This window comes from Ictalurus punctatus, chromosome 10 (assembly GCF_001660625.3).
Source record: "Ictalurus punctatus breed USDA103 chromosome 10, Coco_2.0, whole genome shotgun sequence".
In the NCBI taxonomy this organism is placed as follows: Eukaryota; Metazoa; Chordata; class Actinopteri; order Siluriformes; family Ictaluridae; genus Ictalurus; species Ictalurus punctatus.
Window position 1 is genome coordinate 26,692,432 of NC_030425.2, and position 21,671 is coordinate 26,714,102.

At 45.3% G+C, this 21,671-nt stretch overlaps 1 protein-coding gene across 4 annotated transcripts in view; it reads right to left on the reverse strand.

Annotated features, from left to right (window-relative positions):
* sbf2 (SET binding factor 2) overlaps positions 1-21,671 on the reverse strand; it is a 124,156-nt gene that overhangs the window by 26,259 nt on the left and 76,226 nt on the right. For all 4 annotated transcript variants that reach the window (XM_047157933.2, XM_047157934.2, XM_017478116.3 and 1 more), the window contains 11 exons: positions 13,373-13,543; positions 12,718-12,995; positions 9,426-9,598; positions 9,213-9,286; positions 6,877-7,072; positions 6,551-6,678; positions 4,418-4,593; positions 3,841-3,971; positions 3,552-3,753; positions 1,519-1,715; positions 606-746 (listed from right to left, as the gene is read on the reverse strand). In XM_047157933.2, the coding sequence (XP_047013889.1) occupies positions 606-746; positions 1,519-1,715; positions 3,552-3,753; positions 3,841-3,971; positions 4,418-4,593; positions 6,551-6,678; positions 6,877-7,072; positions 9,213-9,286; positions 9,426-9,598; positions 12,718-12,995; positions 13,373-13,543 (1,867 nt within the window). The remainder of the gene's footprint in view (positions 1-605; positions 747-1,518; positions 1,716-3,551; positions 3,754-3,840; positions 3,972-4,417; positions 4,594-6,550; positions 6,679-6,876; positions 7,073-9,212; positions 9,287-9,425; positions 9,599-12,717; positions 12,996-13,372; positions 13,544-21,671) is intronic.

Below are 21,671 nucleotides of genomic sequence, written 5' to 3' on the forward strand. Positions count from 1 at the left end.
TTTCCGAAAAGCAGCCGATACGTGTCCGGCGTAGGTGTGAACTTCCTTTAATGCTGTTTAAAAAGCATCTCGGGGAAATTCCTCAAGAAATCGGTCGAGAAAACGGGGGGGGGGGGGGGGGGGGGGGAATAATGATGATAATGAATATGATAATACAGCACCACTTCAAACTGATTCAGAAAGCTGATTTAAAAGCAAACTCGGTTCTTAGCCGTTACGGACAATATCTCTGATGTTTGTCTGAAATCTCGCAGGAACCGTGCCCATTACATGCTAAACACTTCGCTGATGATGACGATGACGATGTTGATGATGATGCAGGTTGTTCTCTCCGAATGAGCTAGAGCAGTAAGATGGATTCGAGGTGACCTTATTGTGTCCCTGTTCCTCTTACGTAAACGCACGCATTGTGCTTTAGTTCCTCCGCAGCTCAGACCCATAAATATAAAGAACAGTTTGGGAGAGGAGAGGAAGGAGCACGGAGATAAGACTCGATGAAACGGGGACGACTAAATAAATAAATAAATAAGGGCAGAAAATGGGTACGAACGTCTCGGGACGAGGGCTCGTCGGAAAACGGATCGGAGGTTCTGAGAGTGGTGTACCTGGAGAAAGACCGATGAGGGAGCGGTTGGACAGTGTGTTGCTGCCGTTGGATTTGAAGTAGACAGGGATGGAGCTGAGGATGGCCTGCAGGTACTTCTCCTGTTCCAGACTACTGGACGACTCGGACGAAGAGACAGGAGCTAGAGAGAGAGAGAGAGAGAGAGAGAGAGAGAGAGAGAGAGAGAGAGACGGAGAAAAATGATGGAGTGAAAAATAAAAGGAAAGGTGGAGAGAGAGAAAAACAGAGAAAGAGATGGTGAAATGGAGTGAGAGATGGAGAAAAAAGATAGTGAAAAATAAAAGAAAAGGTGGAGAGAGAGAGAGAGAAAGAGAGAAACAGATGGTGAAATGAAGTGAGAGATGGAGAAAAAAGAGAGTGAAAAATAAAAGAAAAGGTGGAGAGAGAGAGAGAAACAGATGGTGAAATGGAGGGAGAGATGGAGAAAAAAAGAGAGTGAAAAATAAAAGGAAAGGTGGAGAGAGAGAGAGAGAGAGAGCGACCGAGAGAAAGAGATGGTGAAATGGAGGGAGAGATGGAGAGAAAAGGGAGTGAAAAATAAAAGGAAAGGTGGAGAGAGAGAGAGAGAGAGAGAGAGAGAGAGAGAGAGAGAGAGAGAGAGAGAGAGTGAGCGAGAGAGGCACGAGTACATGTAGGACATTTGAAAAATAAAATACAGATACTATAACACTTGCGGTTTCTTCTCTCTACATGCTTCATAAAGACTGCGTATCTTGGATGTTGACTAAAAGGTTTATGCGATGCTTATGAACGTGTTACGAATGCCCAATGAAGGTAGCCATGGAATTATGTCACTCGTCTGTGTGGACGCAGAGTTCTAACAATCCTACATCGGTCTATATGCAAGAAGGAGAGCGAGATGAAACCTTGTGGACGGGAATTCGTTTAAACACCTGTCGTGGAGGGGTTCTGCGACTTGAACAGTCCCACTACGCTCTTCCCGTGGAAGCCGCCGGCGCGCAGCAGCACGGCTTTGGTGCGAGGGTTTTTCCAGCTCAGGACAGGCAGCCGGTTATGTCTGTAGCAGCGTGCGACTTTCTGTAGACTGCCGTCCTGCACCGACTGAGGCACCACCAGCAGCCCGGGGTAACTGCGCACAACACAGAGGTATAAACCAGTGGTTTCATTAACGGGGAAACAGCCGAGCGTACAAGGTTAAAAGACAAGAAGTTTACATCGCGTTGCATTTGAAGATGGCAGATCGGCTAATATCAGTCTACGACACCGCATCTATCTGAATTCAGGTTTAATTTCACTCCGTTTTTTTTTTGCAGTCCGCCGGTGACGAACAGCGGACTGGTCAGTAATCTCGTGTTCAGATAAACGTTTATCATTGTCGTAAAACAGTGACGAATTAAGAAAGATTAGACACTCCTTGGGTTTGTGCGTCACGCCTGACTTAACTGTGTCTATCAAAGAAAGCCCGACAGGTCCAAAGTGCTGCAGCTCAAAATGTCAGCATCTAAAAACGCAAAGCTGCTTAAGACTCATTTTTATACTTTGTCCTTTTTCTTCCTTGGTCTTCATCATCCCTAATGTGTCTGATCCGGACGCACAAGTCCGTCAAGTCCAGAACGGATTTTATCTCGATTTAAATGAAATACTACATTCTTAAGAGTGGCACTGTTGTCCGATGCAAGTCGTTAACAAACCATTTCAGGGCCTGACAGGCATTTTAATCCCGTACGATACAAGCTGGACGCTGTTTTCTAAACGGGCCAAGGCTAACCGGCTAGCTAGCTCTCAACTACTCCTTCATTCTTAGCGACGAACCACGCTGCGTACGCTTTAGACAACGTTTTGCTTGGTCCAGCTTCACCTTACACAACGTAGATTCATTATAAGAGCAAATATTTCCCACCTTTCCGCTAAGAAATAAAATGGAAGCATCCGAACTAAGATAACGTATTAGGTAACAAGGCAACGACACACACTGGGTAGTCAATTCACGATCGGTTTTGTGTCGGGAGGGGGTGGGCGGGGGGGGGTGGGGGTGGGCGGGAGGGGCGGATGAATGCAAAGACAAGGAAACTCCGCGATATTCGTAGGGGCTTGCGATTTTTCTAAATTAGTGCAGATTTTCTGTAGATTTGGGTCAAGAAGCGTCACGTGACGTCGTCACAACGCGTATTCAGCCTCTTCGATTCACGTGCGTCGAACATGAGCACAGCTAAAAGCTATCATTTACAGACAAACGTCACTGAAAGACCGCGCAGAACTATTCTGTGCCTTAGCGATTTCGCCGATTTGAGTCTTTTTCCCGCAAAAAAAGTAAAAAAAACTCTTTGAATTGCATATATGCATGTATATGTGTGTGTATATATTTATTTATGTATGTATGTATGTATGTATGTATGTATGTATGTATGTATGTATGTATGTATTTATTTATATAAATCCCTTTTTTTTTAGTGGGGCGGCTGTGGATCAGGTGGTAGAGCGGGTTGTCCACTAATCATAGGGTTGGCGGTTCGATTCCCGGCCCACGTGACTCAGAGTGTCCTCGGGCAAGACACTGAACCCCAAGTTGCTCCCGATGGCGAGTTAGCGCCTTGCGGCTCTGCTACCGTTGGTGTGTGAGTGTCTGTGTGAATGGGTGAATGAAACACAGTGTAAAGCGCTTTGTGTAAAAGCACTATATAAGTGCGCCATTTACCTTTTTTTTTTTTCTTTCAGCTTTACATTTAAACATGGTGCCACCTGAAATTCTTTAGGAACGGGCTTGTGCAAGCATTTTGTTCTTGTTTACGTCATTGAAACGGTCTATACAGATTAATCTTACTTACCTGAGAAGTAAGCAATGTTTACAGTCTGCCTAATTCTTACTATTAATATCACCGTACTCATTTCCAAGTGTTCCGAAGGGGATAATCACTTCTACCGTTTAATCCGCGAGCTAATCAAAGCCAGACGAGCGATCTCTGACCTGCGACAGAGCGAGTAGAGTCTGTTGACCGCCGTCACGCGGAACTGCTCTCCGCTTTTGGAGCGTGAGGAGCTGGCGGTGATGGTGCCCAGACCCAGTCTCTGGTAATCCCGGAAGCAGGCACGCTCCACCAGCTGCTCCATGGTGGACTTGTCCGAGGACTTCAGAGTGCTGCTGGAGGGCGGCTCGCCGTCGTCCGATACTGCGACACACACCGATAGCGTTAGGTCGTGATCTCTGACCAGACCCCTTGACCTCCCCTTACCCAGAGCGACTCAAAGCAGCTCACCCGAGATGTCGTCGTCCTCGTTCCAGGTCATACGCGTACCTCTTTCGCTTTTCTTCTGCAGCGTGGACTGACGTCCCATGGTGATTTTACCTGCTCTCTTCGCTCCTTTTACGATGGTTTTGGAGAGCGTGCTGTCAAAAACAATAACAAAGTGATAATTTGAATGTTTTTTTTTTTTTTGTTTTTTGTTTTTTGTTTTTTAAACGCTGACACTATTAGCATGTACCTAAACAAGCTACTTATTTTTTTTCCCTGTTAAGAAAATACAAAAGGCAGAATTTACTCTACTCAAGAGTTCTACTTAATAATCAGCAGTTCCTCAATTGGGTTGTTTTAAAGAAGAGACCTCTTTTTGTCTCTTTGGCTCACGCTTCAAAGGCTCGTAAATTCACAAGGCTAAAGTTTATCTAGATAAACTTGCCGTGGAGCCGATTTCACTGCAAACCGGAAGCGAATCCCTCGTTCACATCCTTCTCCCCTTAAAGTGCAACGAGTTTTTCAGGGCACTTGCACCCTTTTCCGAGACGTCCCGTACATAAACGTTCATCTATTTCAAGCTGCTATGACTTGGACTGACCGGAAACCCGTGTTCCTCTCCTTCTGCTTGGGCAGGAGAAGCTGCGGAGCCGTCTGTCCTGCCGCGAAGGCAAACGTGCTGAAGATGGACTGCGGGTAACGAATCCTCTGCAGGTGCTTCCTGAAGATCTCCACCATTTCAGAGGTCACTTCCTCGTCGAACGCCACCTTAATCAGCTAAGAGGCATCACAGCAGATGATCAGTCCCACTCGGGTCCACAAATGTTCTTACTCGATGATAAAACTGTTCCGTTAGTGAGATTTATCATTTCGATTTTTCGTTTACTGCCAGAAATATTTCTCAGCTGCAGCCGGCACGCCACAATCTGTAAATAATCAATGGGAAATTTTTTGGAGACACACAACAGGCCTGGCTCGAAAATAGATGCTGTCAGTTTGGAAAGCCTTTCGTTCCCTGGGGATCTGCAGGGAAGGGATAGCTGGCCTCTGTGACCTTGTGTCTATACAATTTCCCTTACATTTCTATCTCTGTAGTCTTCAGTGGGATGCTCTGACAATACAGAGAGACCCCAGCCCCCCCACCCGCCCCCCCAAGTGGATTGCCGTGCTTAATAAAGGTCTAATAATGCATCCCAGACAGCGCAGCACATTCACATCCACACATGGGCAAAGAGGCCCAAATGACCCGCGCTTTTATACGCAGCCCGGTGTTAGGAATGAGCCATAAAATCTTTATAGTACAAGAAAAACACAACACATGGGTCTGTACCTCGGTTTATACGCAGCATAAAGCTACATAAAAAAAATATATTTACATTTCACCTCCATAATAATCACAGTTTATGAAACAGAGATCTTTCAGTGCGTCAATCGCACAAACGAATTAGTTCCATACCGTCGTCAGTTATTCAAGGATCATGCACACTGCGGGTCAAAAGTTTGTGGACACCCGACCGAACCCTTTCTCGTGATGTTAAAAAGCTTTTGATCTGAAGGTGTGTGATTAAAGGTGTGAAATCCGTGTCGTAGATGAAAATATAATCGTGCCGACGTATTCGTTTCTTTCATTAGACAACTAACATTTAATTTATAAAAAATTCTTCTTCTTTTTTTTTTTTTTTTTTTTTTTTTTTTTTAAACGCACGGCCCGGAGCGAAATGTTTTCCGAAAGCAACGGATAAGAGTCCGGCGTGGGCGGGAAGTCCTTTAATACTGTTTAAAAATCATCTCGGGGAAATTCCTCAAGAAATCGGGAGAGAAAACGCCAGGAATACATTTCTGGGAACTCTCGGCGAAAAGCGTGTCTACTTTGAAGATGCTAAAATATGAAATTATTTTGATTTATTTTGGATTTTTAGAAAAAAAAAAAAAATTATCACAACATAATTCCCACAGTTCCATCTGTGTTACTCCAGAGTTTTGATGACTTTATTATTATTTTAAAATGTGGGGGGAAAAAAATAAATAAAGAAAGAATGAGTGTGTCTAAACTTTTGACCGGTAGTGTACTCAAGTCCAGAATTATTGGCCCCCCTCATAAGAAGGGTGGGGGGGGGGGGGACACACCGTACGTGATGAAACAACACATCTTTTTCCATTTGTATTATATCATCCAGATTTCCTGAAGATAACGAGAAGAAGAAAAGCCAGTTCTCGGATTCTTTATTATTAGAACGTCCTTCACGTCATCATGCCAATACTATGTGTTCAGAATTACTGTCATCCCTGGTACTTATTCATCAGCAAAACGAACAAACAAACAACAACAAAAAAAAAGAGAAAAATGTTTAAAATGATCAAAAATGAACTTTTGAGATTATAAGGCTGAATAAACGGCTAACCTGTGGAATCATCCGATCCTATGTTTTCCTCAAAAGTGTGGTAAAATTATTGACACCACCCTTAAGACGCCCCTAAATGCTAAAAAACCCCAAACATTTAGACTATTTTAAAGTGAGTCTCAGCCTGCAGGAACTCCCGTGTGACCGTGACTTATTTCCCTGGTGTATAAACAAAAGGTTGCGCACACGGAAAAAAAAAAAAAAAATTTTTTTAAATAAATAAAAAAATTTTTAAAAAAATGTTTTTTTAAAAAATCCATCAACAAAGGGAAAAACGAAAATTTTGAACACAAAATCTTTACCACTTCTCAACCTTTCTGTCACTGTAATACCTGGAAGGAGGCGGATCTAAGCTGCAGGCCTTCTTGCATGTTCTGCTGAAGCTGGATCTGAACGGTGATCTTTTTGTCTTTAGTCAGTGTGGACACTGGAAAACTTCTAATCACAGGCTGCTCGCCGACTACTCAAACACACACACACACACACACACACACGTTGATAAACACTACATCGTAAAGATAGGACAAGTGTAAGGCAGTAAGTATCATAATCAGCATTATGTTCTAAATATAGTGCTACTGTCACGATAACCCCTCCACAAAGTGCACATTGTTCCAGAAACCTGATAAGAGAGTGGCTGGTGAGGGTTGGCTCTGACCTAAAGGATCATGAGGAGTGCCTTTGAAGATGATGCGGTAGGTAGTGAGGAAGAGCGCCCCCTCCGCGGGCAGCACGTGAGGCCCTCCCAGAAGTCCTCCCGTCGCGTCCTCGCGTCCATCGGCGTCCAGGACAACCCTCAGCCCCTCGCTTACCAACTCCTCTCCGGGGAGCATCGTAGGCCGAAGGATCTTTGGCTGTAAAGATAGACAGAAATGCTTATGATAACCTTGTGTGTATATAAAAAATAAAAAAAATTTAAAAAAAAAAAAAAAAAAAAAAGGACGTGATTTCCATCTATCGCGGTATTAAAAAGCACTCAAGCCTTCAGTGGAAAAAAACAAACACAGTATTTATCACATTAACGTTACAACCTGAAAAAAAAGATAACCTGACTAGCACGACGGTGTTGTTGAGTTTAACAACGGGTCTCCTCAGTGAAGACACGGACCAAGAGTTCATGCTGTCCGTTAAAGCGACTTTACACGGACGGTTTATAAACACGACTCGATCCGTATGGTCCGACGTCGAGTTGTTCTCACGGCGCCCCGGACCACATGTTCGGAGACCTCAAACGCTCGGGATCTCTGCTGTCTGTAAATAACGTCGCCCGAACGATCCGGTTATGTTTACACTGTCCAGATCACTGAAGAGGTAGTGTGCGTCCGGGCGCTAGCAGCTCGCTCTGTTCTCTGTCCCTATCCAGCTCATTAACAAATATGTGAGCAAAAGAGCAAAGGGCGAGTTTGTCGAACGAGGCTCTCGTCTATTGTAAGAATTTCGGGGTTATCGGGAAAGAACGACCTTCTCTTGTAAAAGCTCAGGTTTTGGAAAGCCGGAGCCGGCGGTCTCCGTGGGTCTGCGAGACCGCTGGAGAAACGGCTGCGATGACAGGAACCTTGGAAGAACCTCTGAGCGCTCTCGCATCACACAGCGGAAACGGAGGTCGTTATGAGGTCCCTTACGAGTCCCTGCTGGCCTTGCAACGCACACATCACTTTCTGCCGATCCGGCATGTTCTCTTCGTCCCCAAACAGCTCGCTGAGGTCAGAACAGGCATACGGACAGACGGGAGAAATTAGAACACACTCGTTCATCACTAGCGTCTCGGTTTTGCAGGGGGAAACAGATGCGATTTTATAGCATGCTAATGATAAATATCAAGGTAAATGGTCTGCACTGCTCTTATATAGTGCTTTTTTAACCTTAGCGGTTCTACAAAGCGCTTCACACTGGTTCTCATTCACCCGTTCACACACACACACACACCAGTGGTAGCAGAGCTGCCACGCAAGGCGCTAACTTGCCATCGGGAGCAACTCGGGGTTCAGTGTCTCGCCCAAGGACACTTCGGTATGTGTTGTCACGTGGGCCGGGAATCGAACCGCCAACCCTACGATTAGCGGACAACCCGCTCTACCGCCTCTACCAAGCTCCTAATTATCCCCCAGTGCAGCTGTGTTGAGATGAAGTGGCGTTTATTTAACATTTACAGAAGGAGTCTCCAGTGTCAGCACTCGGTACCAGCCAGATGTAAAGCTATAATGTTTACGACATCTTCCCGACTGAGGAGTTTACGCTTGGTGTGGTTCCTCGATAATGAGACGAGCCGCGTTCTTTTTCCTTCCAAGCAAGGTTCACGTTTCGTGGACATTCCGCAGCATCAGGTGTAATAATAAATGGATAAAAAGTACGACGTGTCGTCCTTTAATAAAGATAAACTCCTAACCTTGGCGGACATGAATAAAAACGCCTCGTGACATGCTGTTGTAGGAAAACAATCAACTTCGGAGTAACTGTAAAGTAACTCCTTTTCATCACACCACCCTGTCACTGATTACTTTCCTATAACGGGAGGCCCCCGGGATGTTGTATTTTGTATCCTGCGCACACATTCCCAGCCTGAAGTCTTGCATTGAGAAAAATGTAGCAAAAAAGTTTAGTCCAAATGACTAAAAAGGTACCAAACAAAGTAAAGACCGAATGACCGTGCAAGTTAAGTTCTTAAAAGTATATTAACTCTTCTATCAGGTTTCTTCAAATAATCACGTCCGTGTTGTTCCGTTCTGTTTTAACGGCCTCCCACTGATCCGTGTTTCAAGTGTATTAACGTGAACCGGGTCTTAACTTTAAACGATCTGCAAAAGACCCGTTTTTCTCCCCCCCGGCGGAGTGTACAGCACGCTCGCTCAGGCATGTAATAAATCCAGAAATTTACTCTCAGAGATCTGAGAGTTTTAAAACAGAAAGTGTCTGGATAAACTCGACATCAGTACGTGACACGGCCGAGACGACGCGGTATAGATCACGATTCTAAAACATGAACACCATGCTCACCTTCTGGATGGGTGGAAGTCTCCTGCTTTCCCTATGAACAGCCTCCAGAGTCTCCATTTGGATAGCCACGATGCCTAAACACACACGATTAATATTATATATATATATACACATCTATATATTCCATTACATCAGTACATGTCTATTATGTTGCTGTTGTGCTCGAAGCGATAATTATGACACATGACCATCTTTTCCTTTAAGCTCCTTTACCTGGAATCATACTGTGCAGGTTCTTGATGTGGTCCTGGGTGACTCCGCTCTCGGTGCACACCTTGTCGATGAAGCGGGCGATGAACCTCACCACCGAGTTAGCGATGTCGCTGTTCTCCGAGTCTTCGAACCCGCTCTCCGTGTCGAAGCTTTCCGCAACGCTGCCGGCGATGCTGTGATAGACATCGCACCATTTAATCGTACTATCCCTGAGACGGTCTATTCTCATTAGACCGACGTGACAATATTAAAAATGTTATAAAACGTGCCATCTTCAACGATTAAACCGCTTGCGGGTGTGCTGCTATAGAAACAGTATCGACAATGGGGAGGGTGTAATGAAGCATGAGTTGATACGTTTCCAGTAAACTGGAGTTTTATTCCCCTTAAACCACAGCAATTAGGTTTTCTTATTTAATAAATAAACATACTCTTTTATACGTCTATTTAATGTTGTGGAAACAAGTTCTTGTTGTCTCTTATGGTGGATCAGCGATACACTTATACACTTAAGCTAACACAAACGTCTCTGTCCTGAAGACATTCCCCTGTCGTAAAACTTCCAGCTGTTACAAAGTGCTAACACTGGAGACTCCTTCAATCCATCCATTTTCTATACCGCTTATCCTGCGCAGTGGAGCCTGGAGCCTTTCTCAGGGAACTCGGGGCACGAGACGGGGACAAGCGGGCGACCCGTCGCAGGATACGATCGCACACACGTTCACACACTACGGACAATCTGAAAATAACAATCCACCTACAACGCATGTCTTTGGACTGGGGGAGGAAACCCCGCAAACTCCACGCGCACTGGACGGAGGCGGGATTCGAACGCCCGACGCCGACGGTGTGAGGCAAACGTACTAAGCACTAATGAGGGGTGTCCACAAGTGCCTGCACGACATGCTGGAAAGATAACGTATTAGAACCGGTGCGTTCATATAAACCTGCACTCCTGTCAGAGCTGCTGTTATAGAAGACAGCTCCTAACCAATCAGAATGGAGAATTCAACAACGTCGTGGTGTAAAAGATTAACGTGAATAACACGAGTGTTCTCGTGACTGTCACGATAGCGATTTGATACGGTATGTACTATAACAACATAACAATTTTATGGCTGGTGTTATGAAATATACTTCACGTTTTATAACGGTCACAATTCTAAAATAAAACCCCTCATGCTTTGCCAAATGTACCGAGAGAGATACTGGTCTTAGCTATGACTCTGCAGCTCATGCTTTGCCAAATGTACCGACAGAGATACTGGTCTTAGCTATGACTCTGCAGCTTTTGCTATTAGGGTGTTATTTAATGTTGTCCTTGAGAACTTTAGGAGGCTCCTTCACCTTCAACGTGATCAGTACTTGCTGCCATGGCGATGTCTTTTATAACGACATCAGGAGCAATTTGCACTTGATGAGGATTTTTGCGGAACTTGATTATATGTATATATTTACTTTACCGGTCAAAAGTCTGTGGAGCGAAATATTCCGAAAAAGCAGCCGATAAGAGTCCGGCGTCGGTGTGAACTCCTTTAATCCTGTTTAAAAAGCATCTCCGGGAAATTCCTTAAGAATTCAGTCGAGAAAACGCCAAGAACACATTTCTGGAAATTCTAGGCAAAAAGGGCGTCGACTCTGAAGATGCGAAAATATTCAATTATTTTGATTTTTGATTTTTTAATCACAACATAATTCCCATAGTTCCATCTGTGTTACTCCAGAGTTTTTGATGACTTTAGAAATATATATATGCACACATACATACACACACACACGCACATACTGGAGTGTCCAAATACTTTTTCCTCGTCACGTTCTTTCCTTAAACATATCTTTTGTTTATGAATACATACTTGCTTGTTCATAGCTACAAGTACAAAAGCATAGGACATTACACAACGGATAAATGATAGGTAGCTTATTAATACGCTCCGTTATGCTGCCGTAGATTTAGCACCAACAAAAGTGCAAGTTGCAATCTTTTAGAAGAAACGAAGTATTTCAGAGTGGTTATTAACACCCATTTTCTCAGCGTTATTACAGCTGTCATAACATCCACAAGGGGGGGGCGTCCACGTGACGACAAACATTATGACGGCAATCGTGAGAAAGACCTGTAACGGCAGCGTGACGCTTTTTCTACAATATAACTGGCGGCGTACGAGACCTTCGTGACGCGGAGGTCTCGGTCTTACGACGCAGGGTGCAAATCAAGCGTTAGCCAGCGTTTTGATTTTATGACTGAACTGTAAACACTGTTTAAACCCCGAGGCTAAAAGTGTAACAGATTATTTCCTCCCTATAATGTAGAATGTTTTCCTCCCTTTAATACAGCAAAAGCAGTCCAAAAAAAAAAACAAACAAAACCACGGTAATTTGGCCGTGCATATAATCTGACGGCAAAATTTACTGCGACGTCCGTTTCAGGAAGCAACACTGATGTAATTGCGGAAAAAACAAAAAAAAAAAAACAAAAAACATGCTAACTATGTGAACAGATGGAAATTCACACAAAGCCAAGAGCAGAGTTTGCCCGAGTTTAAAATGTGCCGTGCTCTCTCGGGTTTAGGAGAGTGAGGTACCCGACACGTCCGCTCTTTAAGCTCCAGTACAAGAGAAATCTAGTAGCGCTGAGAGCTCCCGGTGTGTATGAGGAACTAATGTGTTTTCAAAAAGGCTACTGTGCAGCCTGGCAAGAAGGATTGGAAAAAAAAAAAGAAAAGAAAAAAAAAGAAAGAAAGAAAGAAAGAAAGAAAACAAAACCTGGCTCTGGAGATATCGATTTGGCTCGTCTTTATCCGCTTTATGCGCAACATTCCCCAAAAGTCGCACGTATTATCGTGACTACAAAGCTCCGGGGTTCCCCGGCATTGTTGTTTTTGGTTGTGCCTGAGTGCTCGCTGTGCACTGGGCCAGAACATCAGAAGAAGATCTCACCCACTCTGCTGCGGCAGCTGCGCCAGCTGGAGGAGGTGGAGAGGATATGGCACAGGAGTGGATCTCTAGAATACACACGGTGTTGAGACGACGCCCCGGGAGCTGTCAGCGCCTTCCTTAGAACGGACTCGTTTATGGAAAAGAAGCATGATCCTGCCCTAGAATAACACTTGGCTCTAGCATAGGGCTAATTTAATTCGATTTAATTGGCCGCTGGAGGTCGGGGAGTTATTTTAACAGACTTGCATCACCACTTTCCAGACTGGCGACTCGTCTTAAATGACAACCGGTGGACTGTAAATAAACGAAAACGCCACTGTTTTTCACCACACACCGACTCTAGAGGCCTTGCCTGTTGGTGACGATGCTGTTGCTGCAGCTCTCCCAGTCGGCTGCAGGCGGAGCCGTGCGGAGCAGCTTGTTCTTGCTGGCGTCCAGAGGCACGAGCAGGTAGACCATGAGGCTGGCGTAGTGGATGGCCTGGCTGAACACCGTGCTCTCTTCGCTCTTTATCAGCTCCAGCTGTTTCTCCTTGCTAAGGCCGGGCCACGCGCGCAGCTGCTCGGCTGCCAGGTCCATAGCTGTCCGCTCCGATCGGGCGGGGGCCGGACCCGAAGAGGAACCTGGATCCTGATGGACCCCATGCAGAAAGACAGATCGTGAGAAAGTGAAAAACCGGAAAGAGGTTGTCAAGCTCTCAGGCTATGTACAGGTTTCTGAGACTTGTTTCTGAGTAACTATGAATATACAATTGCAGCTACGTGGCAGTTTCCACCAGCTCAAATTCATTCATCAAATTTTGTTGCGCCGCATAGGAGCGCTGTCATTTCATCATCATTATCAGCGAGCGAGCGAGCAAGGTACAAGACAGTTCCTCGAGGTGCTTCGCATCTCTAGAAACATTTATCGAACGATAACATCACAAACGAATATCCCGGGTTGAAGCATGATATATTTATCGGATTAGTAGTTTTTTTCCCCAAGCAAACCCTGATCTCCTTAATTACCTTGAGTCGAGCTGTGAGGAGGTGCTTCTCCTCCGGGGCGTTGAGGTACAGGTCCCTGATCTGGTTCTGCACCTCGGAGTAGAACGTGGTCTCCCAGAATTGCTGACTGGTCCAGATGGGGTGCTCCTGCACGCACGTGTAGGCAAACTGGTTCACACCTGGGGCCAGTTTCTGCATGCAAGTAATAAAAGAAAATTAATAAAAAGCACGCACTTTTGATCCCTGGCATGCCGCTTTAATCCACTACATATCACCCAACAAATACAAAACGCGGCGTGCTATAACTCGCCAAAGCGACGAGTCACTCATAAAGGATCTCGGGGAGAAAAGACGAAAACATGGCGAGGCTGCCAAGGGCTTCAGAGCGATCCATCAGTCTCGGTGGTTATAATTTTCTCATCAGCGCGTACAAAAAAAAAAAAAAAGAAAGATGTGTAAGAGAACAGGCGTCACTCCTGAAGCGTATTTTTAAAAACCGGTTCTGGTGTGTTGTTTTTTTGTTTTTGTTTTTAAAGCATTCAGATGCGTATCATCGTAAAGATTTGGCCAAGACACAATAAAGCTCTACAATAACGACGATTCCCGGCCCACGTGACTCCACATGCCGAAGTGTCCTCGGGCAAGACACTGAACCCCGAGTTGCTCCCGATGGCGAGTTAGCGCCTTGCATGGCAGCTCTACTACCGTTGGTGTGTGAATACGTGTGTGAACGGGTGAATGAGACACAGTGTAAAGCGCTTTGGAAAAAAAGCGCTATATGAGTGCAGACCATTCTGACAGCACGTCCGGACCAAAAAGTATCCGTCCGTCAGGTTTCCGATTCGAACTGTGAAACGTTTAGCGCGCTGAACGCGCTAAAGAGCTCGGCCTCTCTTAAAAAGTTCCGCCGTCCTCGTGACTGTCGTCACGAGCTGCGGCTCAAACGGGAAAACTCCGACCGTAAATTCAACGGTATTTACTAATCTCGAAAATCAAGAAGGCTGCTATGCGGAACAGAGCGGTGTGTGGGTTCGGAGGTGACGTGAGACAAACACTTCCTATAATAGGAATACGCGTTAGTACTAGTACTCAATACCAGTCTAGAACAGTATACGTGTTTGAGATTGGACACTACACGGTACTATACTCGTGCAGTCCACAGTCGAAAAGTCTACAATAGCGAGGTTTGTCTGAATTACTAGCACACGGAATCCATCATGGATATTTTTGAAGATTCGTTTGCGATACAAAACAGAACAAAAAGAGGAGAAACAGTACATCAGAGCGACCATGAGAGTACACGGGGTCATGGCCGGAAGTTTGGGAACCCCCGAGTTTCGCCGTCTGTGTGAAGAGGAACCTGTTTCAGGGAGGTTCCACAACAGCGCAACAGTGATTGTTACTATAAACTGATAAAAGAGTGTGACGCATCGTTTAATTTAATTGGGATTGTTGGTAAACTGCTGTGGAATGAGTGGGATCAAATAGAAAAACGAGCAACACTGCGTCGGACCGCGGCACGCCACCACTGAGTATTTATTTCTTATACATCGAACGAAAAGTCTTTATAAGATCAACTTACTTCCAAAATTTCAACAGTTTAAAAAAATAAAAAAATAAAGCACGGTCAGGCCGAAGTTCATTTTCCAAGCCTGCATGATGACGACTAATCATTCAACTGCAGGAGTGACACTGTACAGAGACGTACGCGTTCTTCCTCCACTTTCCTTTCCATCGCTGAGAGTTCAGATCGAGCGCCTTTTGTTTCAATAGTTTACGTCGCTTCACACCGTCTGGAACGTCGGACGTACTGTATATTGCGCCGTTAACCATCGGACGCGGTGTCGTCGGGGGAACCCGGACGTGAAACGCCGGCCGAGGACCGCTCGCTGCGAGGGAAGACGAATCCAGAGCGATCTGGCCGTGTTCCGCTCTCCGAGTCGAGTGATGAGACGTGATTAGTTGCCGCTCCCGGCTCCTGAGGATTAACATTAGAACGCGTTTAGAGGAAAGGCGGTGGGAGTTTTTGTTTTAGCGGGCAGCACACCAGGAGAGGAGCTATCCCGGCTCATCACGTAGCGGACGTCTGAATGCCTCTTGTCCTGCTACAGATGTGATCGAGTCAAGATGACCTTCTTCGGTCACACAGCCACCAGTTGTTTGGGGAATGAGGAGAGTGTGTATTATCGCCAGCAAAAAAGGAATGCCGAAAACATGCAGGGGGGAAAAAAGAAGAAGAAAAAAAGAAAAAGATAACCGCAGGCTAACAAAGAAAGAAAGAAAGAAAGAGAGAGACGACGAGTGTGTTTTACAGTAAACGTGTGATTTGTGTGATTAAGTGAGAGGAATGCATTGTTTAGCCCTGAGAGACTTGAGTCTTATAAACAATGAATCACTAAATTGTAAGGATTTTTGCACTAGCCTGGTTTACACGCTGCTGAATTAAAGGAAGAGTCCACTTTGCTTCATCCTAATCTCTATCTACTGGATCTGTAGCGTATTTTCTGTTCCCACAAACAAGAATTTCCCGGCAGCTGAGACCGCTAACAGAGACGCTGTTTACTCCAAACTCACCTACGGTGGAGGTCAAAGGGCGGTTGCTGGATTCGTTTTCAAATAAACCGATCAAATCTACGCTTTACGGTCGAGTTAGGCGTGCGTAGTTAGGGTTCGATGCCACAACTGCGTACTCGGATATAAGCGGCATTCGGGAGTTACGCAGGCGTTGCAAACCAGACTTCAAATAAAACGAATGAAAAGGATCGTCCCTTTAAAGTTCTTCAGAGTCTTAATTGGAGACACCGTTTACCTCAGGGATTTTATCCCGAGGAAGTTCTTTCGTGCTTTTATGTTGCGTCCTTTGGTTAGATCCGACAGCTGATTTTGGACAAAACCCTTTTTCCTTCTTCGGTCCGTATTTTCTAGCCTCGATTGATTTTTAAAAAAATGTATTCTAAAACCAAGCACACGTGGTCAAAGCTGGTGGTCCACAGGCTTCTGAGAAAACTCGTTTCGGACACGAGGCGAAAGGACGAACGTGCGCGGATTTACATTTACGTTTATCCGTTTAGCGGACGCTTTTATCCGAAGCGACTCACAAATGAGGAAATACGAGCGGAGCGACAGACCAAGCGGAGAACAATACAAGTAGCGCTACCATGCGAGATCTGTAATGGAGTTCTAGGGAAGCAACGTGAGCAGAGAAGAGGTGTAGGAGCCAGAGTCATTTATTTATTTATTTATTTAAATAACGTCGGGGTGGGGTTGGCGTTTCAGGGGTTCGTTAGGTGCTCACGGAAGAGCTGGGTCTTTAGCTGTTTTTCTGAAGATGGTGAGAGACTCTGCGGTCCGGATCGAGGTCGGAAGTTCATTCCACCACTGAGGGACAGTTAGTGTGAAGGTTCTGGAAAGGGACCTCGAGCCACGCCGAGTAGGAACTACTAAGCGCCGGTCGTTGATCGATCGCAGATCGCGTGAGGGAACGTAAACCTTCGGGAGAGAGTTGAGGTAGGGGGCGCTGTTCCCGACAAGGTCTTGTACGTGAGCATCGAGGCCTTGAATTTGATACGCGAGGCTACAGGACGTCAGTGGAGGGAGATGAAGAGGGGTGTGACGTGGGTTCTTCTGGGCTGGCTGAAGATGTAAATATTGATGCAGCTTCTGTAAAGTCACCAACTCTGAATGCTTCCCAAAATCGGTCTAATTAATCCTTTCCAAAAGTTCAACTGGATACAGATTAGGCAGAAAAATCGCATCGAGTATCTCTTTAACACTAACACCACTTTAACGCTTATCCAATCTGAATAAACTCCTTATGTGTTTAACCGGGTGCCTGCCCGCCGTGCTGGCGAGCAGAATTAAATACGCTGTGCTGCAAAATATTTGTGTCTAGGAGCACTAAAAGCCATCTTGATCCAAACAACGCGTTTACAGCTATGACAGCTGACAAACAAACCTGTGCAACAAGGACGACGGGTTGACGTATTACGGATTCCACCGGCAAGCGCGGCCCGAGAAAAATGACTCCAGAACATGTTGGAAATCGCAGCTTGGACGTCGCGCCAATGCAAAAGTAAACACCGAGAGGTCAGGAACTGGACAGCTCGAGGCACGCAGGAGTCAGAGGAGCAAGTCGCTGTGTCTGCTTTGAGGATATAACAGCTTGAAAAACAAAACCTTCAAATCCCCTGCTGCACAAACTGTGACCGAAAGAATGCAAACAATCGGACTGCGCCAGCTAAAGGTCGGAGATCGCCGATGCGGAGTCTGGAGCTCCACACCGGTCGCGTCTAATTCGTTTTTCACTCACGGATCTGATCTAAATCGTTCTGCGCTCTGACAGTCTGTGTGCACACGTGGCAAATATGTGGAATTTTGTCCGCGTCGACCGCCTCGCGTGAAAATGTTTACCCTTTATTTTGTTCGTGCTGCATTTACACGAAGCTGAATCTGCATATATTCGACCTTTCGTGAAATCCAACTGTGTGTTAATAATTAACGTGACCTTGATTATCTACAGTGAAAAGAAAAACAGATCTGAAAACCCAAGGATCGCTCGTCCGCAACGAAACGTCCGAAACCGCTTACCGTGCATGCGTAAAAACGTCACGATCGTTTTTTTTTTCCACGCCGCGTCATTTCCGTCAGGCGTTTATTTACTTTCCGTCTCCTTGAACTGATGCGAATATGAATCGATTTGACTCTGAAGGTTGTACAAAGTGACATTAAATCGTTCACAACGCTATCGGACTGGATAGCAGGCACGACGGCTGCACTGCGACGTCGTCCACCATCTTGTTTGTTTTGTGTTGAACGTGAAGGTCACGTGACTAAAAATACCTCGTTGTTTTTGAATAGCTCCGTTTTCTAAAACGCGAAAGCGGCGTTTTCGTTGATCGGTTTTTCTGCTTGGGAGACACAAACGCTGTCTCGGCGTGGACTGAAGGCCAAAACGTAGAGAAAAGGACGCGTTTTCGAATTGATCCGGATCAATGTGGATGTTCGGAGGCTACAGCATGGGGATTGATGAGGATGCTACCACCTGAAGTACCATGGAAATGGTTTTGGACCTCAATTCCACATGGACGTTCTCGCTGTGAACTGGAGCTACGGTTGCTGCGATGGCCTTGGGACTGCAATTACCGCATACAGTTTTACACTCAAGTCTCCTTTAGTGATCAGTGGACTACTTCAACAAACATAAAGAACTTTCTTTTACGTTCACACTGTCCGGTGTGAACCAGACGAGGACGGGTTCCCTTCGGAGTCCGGTTCTCCTCAAGGTTTCTTCCTCGTATCATCTCGGAGTTTTTCCTCGCCACCGTCACCACCGGCTCGCTCAATAGGGATAAATCCACACGCTTAAAATCTCCATCCTGTGTTCATATGTTTCCGCAAAGCTGCTTTCAGACAACGTCCGTTGTAAGGAGCGCTATACAAATAATATTGAATTGAATTGAACGTATTCGCGGGCTAGTGCGCTTCCGGTATGTTTTACATACCTCGGTGATGCGTAGACACAACAAACCTCTCGAGCTAACAGATGTTACAGTATACATCTGGAAAAACTCCTGCGCTCGACCTGATGTTTTTGTGTGTTCAATAGCAAATGTGTTATCATATCGAAACTTGTGACACTATCCCTGCTATTTTCCACAAACATAATGTTCATGTGAGTCATTCCGGTCGATGTTATGGGGGTGGGTTGTTACTGAGCAATTGAGTACATAATGACACAAATTAAAGGCCATAACCGGCATTTTTCCTTCTAATCTACATACCAGAGGAAAATAACACACTTTACATGATCACTCTGAAAACACACCGATTCGGAGGCATCTTAAATCGTATTTCAGGGCCAAAACAAACCTGTGAGGTTGCTTCCACAATAGGCGTCATTAACGGTAAATAGTTGGCCATTTGTTCTTGTTTCTTTCCAAGGTGATCTTTGGAAACTCTGCTGTGATCAATGGGAGGGGGTGGGGGGGAGGGGGGGTAGCCTTTGGCTATGGTTAAAAAAAAAAAAATTCTTCCCAACCTTATGAGACATGAAATCTCTGTGTCGAAAGGCTAAGCAGTTTCTATAGCGAGTTAAAAACAATCTCAAAATAATCTCGCAAGTCCAGAGGTTTAAACAGTGGCCTGGGTGTTGAAGTGCTTCCTGTGCACTATGGCATACAGACCTTGACCACAGAGAGTAACAGGGAAAGATGACAAAGCTCCAGAAGTCTGCCAAGCTCGCTCGGCAAACCTGGTGAGAGGGTAAACCGCATGAGCTGATACGTTTACAGCACACACAAACAGCGGGTGGCTGCGGCGGAGGCGCTGACATTCTAACATTCTACGAGTCGCCGAACGTCATAAAACTGGGACGCGGCTCTGGAGTCGAGGTCCCAGCGTGAGCAAAAATAACATACAAAAATGATTTTACTGCCTAATTATCTACTTTAAATATTTGGACACGCTGGGACGATAATAAACGCATGAAAGGACGCTGGGTAAGGTAAGTGATCTGGTTAACGGGGCTATGAAGAGCATTCAGTCGGGCTGTGAAAACTTTTTGTGCAGTGTGCAGGCAGGATTTGAGAAAGGTGATAAAACTCTGGACGTGATTTTCTGACCTAGTTTCTTCCGTGGAGGAGCACCAAACACACACACAGACACACACACGGCCACGTGGACGGCGTGTGCGCACGGTAATTGTTTGAGCAGAAGCAACAAGCAGGCCGTGAGCCACGGACAAGATGGACCGATGAGTGTGAGCCAGAATCTGTCACAATCACCACATCTCAATGAAAACTCGTAGTGCTTTTCTACCAAACAAATCCTCCAAGCTATCTGTTATTTCTCGATCTCTCTCTCTCTGTGTATGTTTGTGTGTTTCCCATCATGTAGCGTTACCCACTGAGAGGTTACTGGGTGAATAATGATGGACGTGACCGGGCATGCACGGTGCTGTCCTGTGTCTCCCTTACAAGATGAACCACTGAGCACGTGACAGTCAGTTTGTACTAATGGCAGACAGCATAGGGTGCCAATACTTTAATCTTTGGTATTTAAAAAAAATAAAAATACAGAGGAGTTTGAAGGGCACTAGGTATAACGTCATACCCTTTTTAGTATGCATGAAGGACACTAGGTATCACGTCATACCCTCTTTAATATGCATGAAGGACACTAGGTATCACGTCATACCCTCTTTAGTATGCATGAAGGACACTAGGTATCACGTCATACCCTCTTTAATATGCATGAAGGACAGTAGGTATAACGTCATACCCTTTTTAGTATGCATGAAAGACAGTAGGAATTAGGTTATACTCTTTCATATGCATGAAGGGCACTAGGTATTATGTCACACACTCTGTAGTACACATGAAGGGCACTAGGTATTATGTCACACTCTGTAGTACACATGAAGGGCACTAGGTATTATGTCACACTCTGTGTAGTACACATGAAGGGCACTAGGTATTATGTCACACTCTGTAGTACACATGAAGGGCACTAGGTATTATGTCACACTCTGTGTAGTACACATGAAGGGCACTAGGTATTATGTCACACTCTGTAGTACACATGAAGGGCACTAGGTATTATGTCACACTCTGTAGTACACATGAAGGGCACTAGGTATTATGTCACACTCTGTAGTACACATGAAGGGCACTAGGTATTATGTCACTCTCTCTGTAGTACGCATGAAGGGCACTAGGTATTATGTCACACTCTGTAGTACACATGAAGGGCACTAGGTATTATGTCACACTCTGTAGTACACATGAAGGGCACTAGGTATTATGTCACTCTCTCTGTAGTACGCATGAAGGGCACTAGGTATTATGTCACACTCTGTAGTACACATGAAGGGCACTAGGTATTATGTCACACTCTGTAGTACACATGAAGGGCACTAGGTATTATGTCACTCTCTGTTGTACACATGAAGGGCACTAGGTATTATGTCACAGTCTCTGTAGTACGCATGAAGGGCACTAGGTATTATGTCACACTCTCTGTAGTACGCATGAAGGGCACTAGGTATTATGTCACACTCTGTAGTACGCATGAAGGGCACTAGGTATTATGTCACACTCTCTGTAGTACACATGAAGGGCACTAGGTATTATGTCACACTCTGTAGTACACATGAAGGGCACTAGGTATTATGTCACTCTCTCTGTAGTACGCATGAAGGGCACTAGGTATTATGTCACACTCTGTAGTACACATGAAGGGCACTAGGTATTATGTCACTCTCTCTGTAGTACGCATGAAGGGCACTAGGTATTATGTCACTCTCTCTGTAGTACGCATGAAG